The sequence below is a fragment of the Planococcus citri genome, chromosome 4 (genome assembly GCF_950023065.1).
Source record: "Planococcus citri chromosome 4, ihPlaCitr1.1, whole genome shotgun sequence".
Classification (NCBI taxonomy): domain Eukaryota; kingdom Metazoa; phylum Arthropoda; class Insecta; order Hemiptera; family Pseudococcidae; genus Planococcus; species Planococcus citri.
In genome coordinates, this window is record NC_088680.1 from 23185120 (window position 1) to 23202201 (window position 17082).

At 31.3% G+C, this 17082-nt stretch overlaps 1 protein-coding gene across 4 annotated transcripts in view; it reads right to left on the minus strand.

Moving 5' to 3' along the window:
* Window positions 1-4024: 4024 nt before the first annotated feature.
* Window positions 4025-17082, minus strand: part of LOC135845376 (transcriptional regulator ovo-like) — an 83213-nt gene continuing 70155 nt past the window's right edge. For 2 of the 4 annotated variants that reach the window (XM_065363880.1, XM_065363882.1), the window contains 4 exons: window positions 12406-12727; window positions 12174-12298; window positions 8709-8867; window positions 4025-4797 (listed from right to left, as the gene is read on the minus strand). In XM_065363880.1, the coding sequence (XP_065219952.1) occupies window positions 4792-4797; window positions 8709-8867; window positions 12174-12298; window positions 12406-12727 (612 nt within the window). In that variant the 3' untranslated portion in view covers window positions 4025-4791. Of the gene's footprint in view, window positions 4798-5445; window positions 8868-12173; window positions 12299-12405; window positions 12728-17082 lie in introns of those variants that run through there. The other 2 variants (XM_065363881.1, XM_065363883.1) reach the window with 2 other exon arrangements.

A 17082-nucleotide genomic window follows, 5' to 3' on the forward strand; every position in this document is an offset into this window, starting at 1 on the left:
CAAAAAAAATTTCCAGTCATGAGGACATTCTGGTGATTTTTTCCACGCAAACTCACCTTCAAAAAGTCAAAAACTCACTTGGTGACTTCCGGTGAATCAGTCACCAGACATTCAAAAAAAATTTCATGTACCCTGAGGACATTCTTGTGGTTTTTTCACCAAAGTCTTATTAAAAACTTTTTTAAAAAAGCATAAGTAGGTAAAAAAAAACCATTGCAAATCGCCATAAATTGAAGAAATTCCAGTGGTATTTGCCAAGAATGCTCAAGAAAGGCGTTGAAAATGCGTTAAAATGATGTCAAAACTCTCACACCAGCTTCAGAAACACTGAAAATGAACAAAAACTAGCTTATTAAAAAATCAGTAAAAATAAGCCAAAAATGCACAAAAAGAAGAGGTGAATCGTATTAAAATGATATAAAAACACAAAATGAAGCATTAAAAATCACTGAACATTGGAAATGAGGAAACGAAATTCCAACAAAATTTAACTTGAGTGAAAATAATGTAAAAATAAATAATAAAAATCACTCAAAATTAGCAAAAATTGATGATATTTCAACGAAAGTAATGCAAAAATAGCGTTCAGCTGATGTAAGGAATACCTAAGTATTTAAAAAAAGTATCAAAACCCCAAAAATAATTGTCGCATATTCAATGAAATGTTGAATAAAATAGTCAAAAAAGTACGAGAAAGTGTTGAAATTGCATTAAAATAACGTAAAACAAAAAGAAATCTGCCAAAAATGTAGATACGAAAAAGTTTTAAAAACGTTTTGAAATGATGTGAAAACATTTTTGAAAAACAATACAATCAGTAAATCACCAATCATTGAAAAAAAAAATGAAATTCCAACTTAGGTAGGTCTGGGTATTATTCTATTTTGAATCGATTTAATTTGATTCATTTTGATTTGGGTAAATTAATTTTATTCTATTTCAATTTACCTGCATTAATATTTAAATTTTGATACTTATTATATCGATTTAGGTACCTAATAATTTAGTTTGAAAATAAATTGAATTAAACAAAATCTGTTTCATTTCTCAGTTTATTTTTAGTTAATTGGAATTATGTATCTACTAAATTTAATTTAATTTAATTTAAATAATAGGTAATTTAATTTTGATTCAATTTATTTCAAGTTAAGTATGTTGGAATAATTTAATTCAATTTGTTCGAAAATCAGTGATACCGAAACTTTTGCATTTCGGTTTCATTTTTCAGTTTCAGTTTTCTTCCGATTCCAGTTTCAGTTTTCCATCGCTGTTGAAAATATACTACCTACCTATTTCAATTTAAATTAATTCAATTTCATTTCGATTATTTTAAATTCAATTCATTCAATTCGATTTTTCAATCATAAGTACCTAATTAAACGTCACAAGATGTTAAAAAGAAACAAATTCTTAAAAATAATCTTCATTTCAGAAGTTTCAAACAGCACTTGAGCAATAAAGTATAAGTATTTTTTTAAAAATTATTCCAATCGAATTCAAATCAATTTGATTAATTTAATTCATTTCAAATTATTTTGATGCTAATTTATCACTGATTTTAATTTAATCAAGCTTCATTAAATTTTATTTACATATTTATTTATTTAGTTCAAGTAAGTACTTCATTCTTTTATTCTTAATTTAACTCAATTTACTTATTTCACATTAATTATGTTTTACTCTAGGTATATTTTAGTTTACTTTAATTCCTTGGATAGGAGACTTTAGTTCAATTTCATTCATCGAGAAAATTGGAAAAAAATTGAAAAAATTTTGAGAAAGTTAATCTTATAAAACAATGTTTAGTTTAATAATACTGACCAAAATAGAAGATTAATAGAATTGTTTCTACTCAATTATTTTTTTGAACATCTCACTTTTAAAAAAATAAATAAATAAGCTCGGCTTTGAAGTCACTTTTGTGGTAGGAATTTCAAATGAAAAATTGACGGACATTTCATCGGATGAAAATTTAATTTGATTTGAATTCAGAATTGATTAAAAGAATGAAAATTGAATTCGATTTCAAATCTCAAATCCATAAAAATTCGCTTAATTTATTGGAAAAATCTTAAATCTCCTTAAATTACGAGTATGAATTCAATAAACAATTTGCCCAAATAACTGTAAGTCCTAAACTCATTTTTTAGCTTTACTGTTTAAAAATAAATCACATTTTTATTTCCATGTTCTAAAATCGAATTAGATTTTTATCCAGTTGAAAATGAATTTTTTTGTTCAATTGCAGCAAAACTTGAATAATGCATACGAAATCGAATTTCACCCAGAGTAGATGGCAAATCGGTACATGCAATGCCATCTTTCGTAGAACTCATGAAAACACAATAAAAACGCTTCAAAAAAGAAATATTAAATAATTTTTTTTTAAATCATCCAAACACAGAGTTCAAGTTACTATGTACTTTCAGAAAAAATCACGAAGAACATTCATGAAAGAACTTACCATCAGGTGAAAAAATTCCATCTGCTTTGATAACAAAAAATAACTATTCGCATCATCGATATTAAATTTCACAATTCAGTTCTCATTTTAAAGCCGAATCGATCTAATCAAATATAAGTAGATAAAAGTCAAGACTCGTTTCGAAAATTTTGAAATTACAGTCGTTCCAATTGCTCCAAGTACGTTTAATCAAGATAAAAAAAAAAATCACGACACAACGTTCATTTAAACGCCGAAATTAAAAATGAGATCATTCCTGTATTCAAATTCCCAACCCCCTTCGAGCATCGAAAAAGAGTGGGATTGATCACGTAACGTCACTCGTCAGTCAATCATAACCAGATAAGATAACTCGAATAAAATGACTCATAGAAAAAAATACCCAAATAAAGGCAAAATGCAACAATACCCACTGCCCAGGTGATAAATTCAATCGAAATTCTTCAACGTCGGTTATAATACGACGTTCAACAATAAAGGAAAAAGATAAGACCTGTAAATCAAAATGTAATACTGGGTGCCTAGAAAATCACACCCAGTTCGTTCAATTGCTTCAGTTCAAATGAACAATAATAGTATATTATGCAACTAGGGAGATAAAGTGCGTGATTACAAACGAGTGCTAAATACAACACGAGGCGTAGCCGAGTGTTGTATCTCACTCGTTTATGATCGCGTACTCTATCTTCCTAATTGAATAATATATTTTTTATATAACATACATATGATACTTATCAATACAACGTTGTTGTGAGGTGCAAAAATGACTGCCGCCTGCCGCAGATTGTGGGAATACCTACTAATACATACGTTTTGTTTTGAATTCAACTAAATTTTAATGAACATGTGAAGATAATTTTCAAAAGAGGTTTCATTTACCTAAACATTTATCGTGAATGTACATACGATTTATTTATATCAAAACTCAACAATTCTAAAGTGAAATGTATTTTGTGACTGTATCGTTCACCATTGTTAATCGAATATTCATTTTAAGTAATTCACGCACGTAAAAATTCACTAATTAAATCACAATTATTTACTACAATGGTCTGAAGTTCGATTCACCGATTCAGTTTGCAACCTCAAACCTGTAACATGTGGCTGTACCTAATTGTTAAGCTGAACGGCCGACGCGACGACGTACATACGGTCTGATAACGTGTTTACATTATACATGCTACGAAAGTAACGCGTTACCTACTCGCAGATAAATTATGTAGCCGAAATTATATAAGGAATACAAACGGAAGGGCGAGGAGGGAGGGGGAGGAGGATGGCGAGGATGGCTCTCCATTTTTGCTGAATTTTTTTGTGGGGTGTTGGGGCAACGCGTTCTTTCGTAGCAGTGTAATGTAAACATAGCAGTGTTGCCAAATTGCAAAATTTTAGATTATCTCCCTAGGGAGTATCCAAAATTTAGATTACCTCCCGGATAGAGATTCATTCCTCTTCTTATTTACTCGCTCAGAATGTTCCAGTTTTTGCATCGAATAACAACGTTGTAATGATACGTATTATATGTATGTTATATGAAAAAATAAATAAAATACACCCACACTACGAATAAAACTTTAATAATAAAACACTAACATTACGAAACATATTGTAATAAAATTTTACTAAACTGACGAATAAATAAAATGTAATCATAAAAACAAGTGACAAAATTATGATAAAATTGTAAAAAAAAAAAGGAGAAAAAAATATGAACCAAAATAAATGCCGTATCTAATCTTTAATACTTTTCAAACACCAACGAAAAAATTGTAATTATCCTGTTCTGGCCAAATAATGAGGTATTTACGTAAAAATTTGCAAAATTAATCTTAATCATAAAAAAAAAGCGTAATTCAAATAGAAAGTTTCATGCGTGTACATTCGGAAAGAAGAAAAAAAAGGAAGAAAATAATAAAAAATACGTAAAAGCCCAACCCGCAAAACTTTTTGATCCAATAAATACTACAAGCGCCCTTCTCTTTCACAACACAATCTGTTTCTAAGTGAATGTAAAAATACTTTATACAAGAGAAAAAAAATAAAAGAAATTTAAGTACAAAATTGAGAGAAACAAAAAAAAACAAAAATAATGCTTAAAACTAAGAAAAAACAATACCTTATGTAATACTATCTCCAAAATAAAGATCAAACACAATGAAAAAAAAAATAATAGAATTTTAAACATCACATTAGAAAAAAATAATAAGAGAACTACTCTACAAGTTGTTGTCTTCGCATTGTGTATATTCCGTTTACGTATTTTTTTCGTTTATTTATTTTTTACTTTTTTTTATAGAATAAAGCTGTCATCTAGGCTGTGTAGCTTCTTATACCTAAAAAAATCACAATAATTCAGTTTCATGGTATTCACAAACAAATTCAACAAATTCGAATTCTAGTTAATGTCTTCGTAGAGTGACCGTATTCTCTCTAATAAAAGCATAAAGGTCTCTAATTTAATTACTTAATGAGGGGGGTGAGGTGGGGGTGTCGTCGTCTATCCATTTACATAACTTTTTTACACAACAAACTGTACACAAAAATGATAAGTAAATAATCCATTACAGGACAGTGGATTGATTTAATCAAGAATCAAACTTCAATAATTGAAAAATAAAACAAAAAAACAGCCATAAATATCTACAGGGTAACCCTAAAGTCCTGATCAGATGAAAAAAAACTTCTGATTTGTGAAGATAATCACAATCAGATAATTATATTATGTAATTTATTTCAACAGCCACTTCAAAATTTCGGGCTTATGCACAGGGTGTCCCTCAAATCAAGAAATGACAAAAGGCACGTTCTATTTTATTGAGAAAGAGTTGAATAGACCTTTTTAGCACAAAATAAAGAAATCCCAACAAACCTTCTAGAATTTTTGGTTCATATACAGGGTGTCCCAAAAAACACAAAACAAGTACCTGATCTCTTCAGAGATGAAAAACATTTTGAGATTCTGCTTTCAAAATATTACAAACAAGCTTTGAACAATTTCTAATAAATGAATAGTAAATACACAGGGTGTTTCAAAAATTCATGAAATGTGAATTTTTTAAACCTATAGCTACCTACTAATAAAAAAATTAACTGAAAAAAAAACAATTTGTGATTCTGTTTCAAAATGTCACGAAATTGTAAAAGTTCCCAATAAATTATACAAAATTTAAACCTTCCAAATAGGGTGTTCCAAAAATAATAAACCGTACAAATTTTTTCTTTGAAAAATTTCAACAAAAAAAAATTATTTTTTAATTAATTGTACAAAGTAAGAAATTCTAATGAAACAACAGCTGAACCAACCTAAGTACAGGGTGTCTAAAAAATCGCAAAACTTTTTTTTATAAGAAAAATCGAAAAATACAAATATACAGTCGTTCTTAAATCCTCTTTTTAAATAGTGCGGACTCTAATATGTACTTCTACAAAAACAGACAAAAATTCTAATCCTATACACAGGATGTTCAAAAAATCTCAAAACGTAAATTTTTTGGAAAAATCTGAATAAAAAAGCTACATTTTGTTCCTTTTTTTAAATATCACACATTTGAGCTGCTCTAGTAAATTAAACAAAATTGTAGGCCTATATACAGGGTGTTCAAAAAATCACGAAACAGTTTTTTCCCTTGAAAAATTCCAATGAAAAATGAACAATTTTCATTCTTTTTCACGTGTATTTCAAATTAAGCCGTTCGTTCTGTCAAGTACGAAATTTTCATTTTTGAATACAGGGTGTTCATAAAATCTCAACAAACTTATTTTTTTTAGAACATTCAAATTAAAAAAAAGACACTTGAATTATTTTTAAAAATTAGAAACATTTAAATAGTTCTCATGAATTATACAAAATTCTGAGCCTATATACAGGGTGTCCAAAAAATTACAAAACTTTTTTCTTCGAAAAATTCCAATAAAAAGAGGACATTTTGATAATTTTTCAAATATTTCAAATTTTAGCAGTTCTAATATCAAGTGCTTACGAAATTTTAATTTTTGAATACAGGGTGCTCATAAAATCTCAACACATCAAATTTTTTTAAAACATTCAAATTTGTCAAAAAAAAAACACTTTTTAATTATTTTTATAAATTTGACACATTTGACACATTCAAGAAGTTCTCGCGAATTAAATAAAATTGTGAGCCTATATACAGGGTGTCCAAAAATCACAAAACATTTTTCTCCTTGAAAAATTACAATGAAAAATCGATATTTTGATTCTTTTTCAACTTGTATTTCAAAATTTAAGCCGTTCTGACGAGTACGAAATTTGCATTTTTGAATACAGAATGTTCATAAAATCTCAACCCATCGATTTTTTTTAGAACATTCAAATGGAAAAAAACCACTTGTTAATTATTTTTATAAATTTGACATATGACACATTTAAGAAGTACTCATGAATTATACAAAATTCTGGTCCTATATACAGAGTGTCCAAAAAATCACAAAACATTTTTTTTTCGAAAAATTCCAATAAAAGGGGACATTTTCGTTTTTTTTCAAATAGTCCAAATTTAAGCAGTCCTAATGTCTAATACATAATACAAAAATTTTCATTTCTAAACACAGGGAGTCCAAGAAATCACAACACACGTATATTTTTCTAGAGAAAATTCGAATTAAAAAGCTAAAACCATACCTTCTTTTCATCAAGAGACACAAAACAAATCACAGAACACAATTATATTCAATTTTTAATTTTCCACAATTTTTATTTGGAACATTTCTTTGTTTTACACGTGTTTTGGGAACCACTGGCAAATCATCGAACCAGTTTATGGACACTTTGTACCCAGGCTCAAGATTTTTAGTGACTAGAATTTAAAATACCTGTCGTCTAAAACGCCAATTTGAAAAATCCTGTCATCTCTTTCCAATCGATAGATATCTGATATTTTGATTGATGTAGACTTTGGAATCACACTGTAGCCTAAATTTTTAGCAGAATTTTAAATTTTCAATAATGTCACCCAAGTATTTAGGTATAATAGCTTATTGAAAACTCCAGAAGGATTTTCAGACTAACATCAGAACAGACTCCATTTTTCCACATCTGAAGACAAAAATCTATGGATAGGAGAGGGAGACAGAGATCCTTTGTTACAAATAAATAGTGAAACATGACTCAATTAAACACCTAGTAATCTAAGTTTTGAAAAAATTTACAAAATAATTTTTAAAAAAACATTCCATCTCTCTATACATAAGTACAACCTGCTCACAAAAAACACCTTCTATCACAACCATACCACACCATACCACAATCTCGAACTAGGAAAAAATTAACCAAATGGAAAAATTCCACAACAAAATGGAAGTCTCAGGGCTAAACAATACACAGCATCTCTCATATCTACACGGTACATCATCATCTCGTACAACTCTGCGTGAGAGTTGAACACTACAAAAACATGGAAGACCGAGGAGTAGATTTGCAGTTCGCACATCTCCCAAGATATTGGCAAACCTCTGCAGAAGAATTTTGACTGTAGGTCACTAGCACATGCAAGGCTATACAGGCAGCTTCGTGTACACCGTAGGCCACCTATAGGTGGGGGTACCAGAGATACGCGTATAGTATACCTAGTAACTGGGAGTGCCTTAATAATCTTCCTACCTACCTATCCAGTGGTGATCAGAATCGAGGGCTTTATGCAATTCATAAAAGTTCACGGTCACTCTTTTTTTAAATGTATCTACATCGCTGTGGCGCGTCTTTTCAAACGAGTTCTTTTTTTTTCATCAATTCAATAAAGAAAGAGAAGAAAAATAATCAAGAATCCGACCGTATACAACCTCTACCTGTGTACCTATCTATGCGTCTATATACCCGAAAATAATAATACTATGTACTATATAAAGAACAGAGCGTCACACAATATGTAACGTTAAACTAAGTAGTCGACTATGGTACTCGTATAGTACACTTATATGATACGAGTACTATATGTTAAGGTACCTCTAGTGTGCGCGTGTACATAAGTATATGATACCATATCAAATACCTATCCTATACATAGTACAAAGTATCCTCCCGTATTCGTATCCTCTACTGTATGATAGAAATACGTGTACAAGAAAATTAGGTATATTAGGCTACAATAGGATAGGCTAGGATTCGGCGACACGAAACGATGCGACGACGATGTATGTACTATTATTACTCTCATATAGCCTGCCAGGGTACTTTACTTTGTAATATTATTAAATTATCATATTATTATTATTATTATGATCGTACTTGAAGAAGCATATTTGCGAAATTCGAATTCGTAAATTTAAAATGTCTTTTGTCGTAGAATTTCAATAATGCCGGACTATACGGGTGTTTTTCTTTTAGATGGATGTAATGAGTTTCCGGTTCATTGGTCGTGTGTCCGCATTCTTCGCAAACGTACATCTGCAAAATAACCAGCAAAAACATTGCGTTAGAAAAATTTAATAATTAATGATTTAAACCGACCTTAAGAAATAAGAAGGTAGTAATATCTAAACAAAACTATATGCTCAAAAAGAATTCAAATGACCAAGCATAAAAATTAGGCACATGAAAATTAGATATTCAAGGACCACTTCCGTCTCAGGAAATCTTTTCAGAATTCTAATGAAACTTTGGAAGTGCAGAAATGCAAAATTAATACACAATTATTATGAAAAATTAAATTATATTGATTTTTCCAAGAAAATTGCTCTAACTACAAATTGAATGGGAAAAATTAGCAAAAGAATCGCAAAAAATTGCACTTGGAAATTTATTGTCAAAATTTGAAAACTTATACCCCTCTCTCTCTCAAGAGTGGTTTACATTTGAAAAAATCTAACCACAGGATCTTGACAAAAAAAATCAAGAGGGGATCCAAAATCATGAATAGGAAATGTATTGCTAACATTTGAACTTTCAAGATGAAATATTACTTTTAAAAGTTCAAGAAAAAAGCTTCCTATTGAGCTTTCTACTTAGTGGAAATCAACTGTCAATTTTGAATTTTCTAGATGAAATATTAATCTAGAATAACTTTTAAAATGAAATAAACACTATTGATTTCAGGAGATGAAAGATTGCCTTCAGACGTTCAAAATGAAAGTTCTCCAATAAAAATAAACTCTGAAATTGAAATTTCCAAGATGACAGCCTAATCTTGACTCTTGAAGATGAAATGAACTCTCAATGTTTTACTCTTGAAATGAAAGCTCAACCTAAGCTTAATGTTGAATTTTCAGCTGCGGGTAATATATCAAAATTTCAAGATAGAAGTTCAATCATAAATTTTCAAGGTGAAAGCTCAATCTTGATTCTTGAAATTTCAGATGAAAGTTAAATTACAATTTCAAGGTAAAAATCACTCATGAATTTCCAACATGAAAATTCAGTTTTAAATTTTTTGAGATGGGAGTTGAATCTCAAGTTTCCATGAAAAAAACTCAATCTGGAATTTTCAAGATGAAAGCTCAAAATTGAGAAGTCAAGATGAAATAAACTTTCAACGTTAAGCTCATCACTCAGTTTTCAGGATGAAAGCTCAATCTCGACTTTCCAACATGGAATCGCGATCACGAATTTTCAAGATGAAAGTTTGATCTTGAATTCCCAAAATTAAAGCTCAATCTTGAAGTTTCAGATGAAAGTTGAATATTTCAAGATGAAGTTAAATCTTGAATTTTCAAGAAGAAAGTCAATTTTAATCATTTTGAAAAAGAAGCAAAATCTTAAAATTTCTATGTCAAGTTCAATTTTGAATTTTGAATACGAAACTTCAATATTGAATTTTTGGATGAAAGTTAAATCTCAAAATTTCAACTTGAAAGTTTAATCCTAAATTTGCAAGATGAAAGCTCAATCTTGAATTTCTAAGACAAAAACTGCAATTTCAAATTTTCAAGATGAAAGCTAAATCTTGTATTTTTATAGGAAATCTCAATCTGCATTATTTATTTTTTACAAGACAAAAGATCAGTCTTAAATTTTCAAGATGAAAGTTCCATCTTGAATTTCCAAAAAACGAAAGCTCAATCTTGAATTTTCAAATGAAAGTTGAATATCAAAATTTGAAGATCTAAAACTTAATCTGAGATTCTCAATTCAAAAGCTCAATTTTAAATCATTGATGTGGAAGCTCATTCTTGAATTTTTAGAATGCAAGTTCGATCATCAATTAAGGTGAAAGTTTGATATAGAATTTTCAAAACAAAAGCTCAATCTTGAATTTTCAAAATGCAGGCCAAATCTTAAATTTTTATGGTGAAAGTTGAATTATTGAATTTTCAGATGAAAGTTAAATCTCAAAATTTCAAGATAAAAGTTCAATTCCGAATTTTCAAGAGGAAAGTTCAATCTGGAATTTTCAACCCCAAAACACAATCTTGAATTTTCAAAACAAAAGCTGAATCTGAATCTCCAAAATGAAAGCTCGATCTGAAATTTTTGAGATAAAAGGGCATTCTTGAATTTTCAAAACAAGAGTTCAATCTTGAACTGTCCATAATTATAAAAGTTCCATCTTGAATTTTCATGATGGAAGCTCAATTCAAAATTTTCAAGATGAATGGTCACTTTTGAATTTTCGAAATGGAACCTCAATAGCTCAAATTTCAACTTTCAATATTGAATTCCTGCTTTGTTGAACTTGCAAATGAAACCTCTCCAAGGTATGTACTTTCAATTTTGATAGCTCTCTTTTGAACTTTACAAGGTGAAGTTTTAACTTTCAATCTGGAATTTCAAACTGAAAGCTCAACTTTCAATTTCTGAGATGAAATATCTACTTTGAACCCTCAAGATGAAAGCTGACGTTTGAGCTCTGCGAATGAATGAACTCTCCATTTGAAATTTTCAAACTGAAAGCTCAACTTTGAACTTTTATGATTAAATCTCCACTATTCACGACAAGTACAAACATTGTTGTGAAGATAAGATTTTTTTTCAAACCTCCTGATTTTCAAAGCTTCCGAATTTTGATCCAAATTTGAAAACTTTTTAAAAACAGGCTGGCTTATTGATTATTGATATTTTAAAGCCACTTCAAAAAATTTTTTTGGTACCCTTCTTTTTTTCCATCATTCAGCCCGCCAAATTAAAAACTGATACGAGATACCAATTTTAAAAATTCAAAGCAATCAAAAAGGAGGGAGGGAAGGGAATTTTGGCAAGAGCTCAAAATAACTGATAATGTCGTGTGATGTATCTTTTGTTAGGTTTTGAGACACCACAGAGTTCGAATGAAAAGTTCAATTTTTGAGCTGACCACCCCCCCCCCCTTTACCAGAGAGTTAGTAGCCCACTTAGATCCGAAGATGATAAAAATGATAATACCATGTGACATATCGTTTGTTTGGGTTTTGGGTGCATTTAGTTCGAATATCGACATACTTTTTGAATCTGGACCCCCCTCCCCCTCCCTTGAATCCCACCCACAGTCACCTTAATTTGGCTCAAAAATGAAAACAATCATAATAAATTGTACCATGTGATATATCGTTTGTTTGGGTTTTAGGAGAGCTGAGTGCGAAAATCAACTTTATTTTCTGATCCGACCCTTCGAATTCCAACTACAGGCATCTCAAAATGTATCACATATCACTCCTTAGTCCTTATGTTTTCTTCAGTGTTTCGAGTTTTTTTACCATTAAAACGCCAATTTTTTCAATTTCCAATAAAAAAACATCTAATCTAATTAGATTGAAAACGCATCTAGAAAGCTAAACTTACCTTAGTTCTTCTTTCCTTATACGCGTATTGATGTTGGACGCCGTGTACTTTCAAACAATGAGATTCTAAGGAGCATCGCTGCGTGAATGATTTCTCGCATAAATTACACTTATAAGGACGTACACCTGAAACAAGCCAACGGAAAAATATCCCGAAAGACAGAAAGAGAGAAAAAACCATACACATTATCAACTTTCATTCATCTGGCAAAATATAGATCAAAAATACCCACCAGTATGAGTACGAGTGTGCCTTTTCAGATCAAAAGTATCGTTGAAACCTTTACCGCAGAACGTGCATAGATAACGTTTAATATCACTGTGACATTTCATATGTCGATTAAGTAGTCGCTGCAGGTTGAAGCTTTTCGAACATATTCGACAAGAATAACGTGATTTTCCATTGCTAGCTGGCTCTTGTTCAGGAACTCTTTCGACTTCGGGTTTCGCTATCAAAGGTACCGTGTCTTGATTGGCTAGCGGGTTCTTGATACCGTGACCACCGTTGACAAATTCAATCGCCATATCCCCCGGAATACCGAGCTGCAAATCACACTGGAATGTGGTTAATAAACCCTAGACTTGTTAATACGATACATATTACTCCTAATACTTAATCAAAAATATTATTCTACGCAGTACCAAGTATACCAAGTGCGGCGAACCTTGCCCAATACGTAATATGTTACCCTATACCTACGTAGGAAAATTTTCAGCTACCTGGCCAAACACCCTTCTATACACATTTCCTCGTGTCATTTACGTCGATAATTTTTTTCCCTCGACTTGTCTTTGGTTTTTACAGTTACAGTTTATGGCTATACCCCCTCTCCCCTCCCTCCTCTACGTCTCGAGAACCTATTTTTACACAATTTTTCCGTTGTGAAACCAGTTTTTCCGGCGCTAGTCGCCATGTCGAAATACAACCACCACGTCGCGTCACGTCATCGGTCGAGAGCTTTCGACAAGCTTTAAAAATACACAAACAAACAGTTATCTTACATCAGTATACACAGTGTTGTACCTACGATATATGTAAATAGGTATTTGTGTATTTTGCTTTCGGAAATGACACGTACACTTCGACCGACGACGACGACGACGACGACGTTGTTGGCTGCAGCGAATCGAGAAAAATATACACAAACCAGTCAAGAACGATGACGACGTCGACGGCGTATTAATAATCTCACCTTGAAACGCCCTCGACGCGAATATTGCTACATTTACGATGAATTTTTTTTTTGCAAGCTAGCCCGCCCGTTATACAGTACACGTGGCAATGTAGAATTTTATCTATCGCCAACGCCGCCGCCATCTTTAGCCAGAACCAGAGCCAGAGCCCAAAGCATCAGACACCATACCGCAGAGAGTAGACATATTGAATAGCTCTTCTGTGGCTTTAAGCACCCAATACACGTAGGTAATGGTTTGTTCACCAAAAAAAGAAACCATTAATAGAGTATTCTCTTTGTGTGCAGCTTCGCTAGTACCCCTGCATTGTGATAAGGTGAATTGTAAAAAACCAGCAGACAGCGGCGGTGGCGGCGACAGAGGTGATGAAGGAAGAATGAAGATGCATGTACAAATACATAGGTATATACTAGATACATTTTTCAACGTAGGTAACGTACGCACAATCTGGCAGGTTGATTAATTTGCAAGTCGCACATATGGTTCGCGAGGTGACCGACAGCAATGGCGATGGCGGCCGAACCAACGGAGGTGTCTGTCAGACGTCCTCTTTATACGCTATCATTTCAAAAAACCAGGCGAATTTTTTTCTATACTTTTTTGCAACCTCACGCGAAAAATTTCAAAGTGTAATTATGTCTATTTGTCAGAATCAAATCACTAAAGATCTACGAGAAGAAGAAGGGAGGAAGGAGAGGAAAACCGAGCAAAGGTTTTTGAACGATACAACAAAGTATGTCTATGTAGGTATGCAAGTTGAAGTAGTATCTGAATCTGGTTTGGCCAAACGTGTAGGATGAATTATAGAGTACGAGAGGAATTTTTTTTTCGAAGTTGGTTCGAGGCGACGAAATTATACGAATCATATGTACGTTTTGCGTCACGCAAATTGATTCGAATCGCATCGAATTCTACCCAATTTGATGGCTTTTTTGGTGCCTGGCTGAGTGGCTGTGTATTTTGATTCTCATCGTTCGAATAGGTACGTGAACGTAGCGTAGGTGTTTTGATTTATTAGGTATAGAATTCGGAACGCGTGATTAGCGCGAATCGAAGATAATTCGTGTTTGTGTAGAGCGTTGTTTTTGATCGCGAAGTGAAAAACAAAGAAAAATGATTTTTTTTTTCAATTTTCAAAATCCCACCTAAATTTACTAAGAATAATAATTTTAATTACGAAATTAGAATCATTCACGAACAGTCTGAAGATTGAACCAATCTTACTCCCTCTCCCATTCTAAAAAAAATAATTGTTGAATAGGTATACGACACTCGGTGTTCGAAAAATTATCAAACCATTAGACAATTAGACACACCACTCTGAATTCGATTCTTCCAACGAATCGTTCACGAACGGTACAAATCATTTGTAAATGCTCAAGACCTTTCAGTTTGAGAAAAAATTTCCATACCAGCGTAGATCAGAAAATAAGTAAGTACCTAATTAATATGGTACAAGAATTATCAGATCAGCTCGTGGAACAAAATTCGTTGGTGAATGATTTGTTAACAAACGACAAAAATCATACTGCAAAATGAGCCTTTGAATGTGAAAAAATGAGCGAGCTTTCACTATACGAAAAATAATTTCAACTAAAAACATTTTTTCACTAAAAGTATACTTTGAAATTGGGATCAAATAATGATTTTCATCTTCTAACCTAACGTAAAAGTAGCAATGGATCTGATCAACTGACCCCCCCCCCCCCCTAAAAAAAAACACAAAAAACTCAGAAAAATACCTATCTACACTAAAAACTGAATAATGAAGTATAATTTCTCGTATGTATCAAAATAATAATTTTTCATCCATCAAAGGAATTGAACAAATTATTTCGAACAGGAAATCATTCGCGAACGACTCCTTTGTTTTCACATGTACATATATGAATAACTCACAAACGGCGAATTAAATCAGAAAAAAATAATGCAAAAAAAAAATATCCTGCATTTCAATGGAAATTAATTTTTTGAACAATTCGAATTCTCGAATGATTCCCATAAGAGTTGATCAAACAATTCAATACTTGATACTTCGAAAAATTTTGCAACGAATTATTCACGAACGTTGAACGTGAAATGAATTTTGAGGAAATATCGTGAAAAATATTATCAAAATTCAAATCACTTATTCAGGAATTTCGGTTGACAAAAACTTCTCAGAGCATCGTTTTTGAAAGATTCATTTGTTCAAAAACAATTCTATGATTTTTTGAGTAAAAGATACACTTGTTTAAAAAAAAAAAAAAAAAAACGAGAAATTCAAACGTTGATTTCGCTAATTCATTTTTACATGTTTCAGAGAAGAAGTAGGAGAGGGGAGAGGTTTTTTTTTCTTTCTAAAAATACAAATTTTCAAAGGTACATCATCGTGGCTTACAATCTGCAATCTAAAGTTTCAATAACGAATATTTTTTGACCGAAGTTGAGCTTTTTGTATAGGCTAAGATGTCTTGACCAACCAACCATCCACTGACCCCCTCCTCCTCTCCAAAAAAAACCACAATTAATTGCACCTCGAGCAATTTGAAAAAAAACTCACGTTTCTGAAAAAAAAATTTCACATGCTACAACTTTTCTCCTCCCTTATTTTTTTCGCAGGACTTTTGGCTTTCCTAAAAAAAAATTTTTTTACAATGGAATAACTTTTTAAAATATTTATTCAAACTGTCAATTTGAATAATTGAACTTCCCAATCAGTTCGAAATAAAATCAAAATCGAGAATTTTTGGAAAAAATTAATTATCACTGTTCTAATGAGGCAGACAATTTTGTGCCCTGCAATTTTTCCCCTCTTTTTTAGAAGAAGCCTTAATTTTTCTCAAAAACTAATTTTTTACAGGTAACGAAAAAACTTTCCAAAAAATTGAAAATTTTCAACACAAATTATCAAATTACATGAAATTGAAGTTTTCAAATTTAACTCAAAATATGTACCTCAAAAATTAAGCCTCTTGGGGGGGGGGGATGTTTTCAGGAATAATGAATTTCTCTGCTGAAAAAAGTGAGGTGAACGTAAAATTCTTTATCGATTGGAACTGAATATTTCAACTTAGACTTTTTAAAGTTCTTCTCAATTTTTTTTTTTTTTTTTTTTGTAGTAAGAATACTTAGGTACTCTTAATTTTTTCTAAAGATCAATTTTTTGTAATGAGAAATTTGAAATTATACGCATAATTTGTCAACTAATTTATTTTTCCAAAGAAAGATGGAAAAATATTGGAGGGGAGGGGATCAAGGCACATACATATTTCAAGCTCTTCATGGTTCATGACCTGCAGGCAAAAATTCGTTCCAAATTCATCATAGGTCTGCTTCTTTTCTTAACAAAAATTTTTGGGGACGATTTTTTCAAAAAATGTCAATCTTTTCCTCGATAAAATGGAATTATTTCATTAAAAGTCTTCAAAATTGGTTTATTTTTTTTCAATAATTTTGAAAATGGTAAAAAAACAAAAGTGTGTTTAGTAAAGTTGCAGATCGAATGAAAACCCGAAGGTGTTAGAATATTGAATTTTATCCTCCTCCCCCTCTCCTCCCTATGCCAAAAACTACACTGATCTTTCATACAGAAAAAGTTGAAAATTGCACAGATGAATTTTTTCTCGAAAGATCAACTTAAAAACTCAACAAACAACACAAATTTTAAAAATTTAAAAAAAAAATTAAAATGGGAATTTTTTTCTTTGCTTTTGAGCCTCGAAATTCAGGAAAGT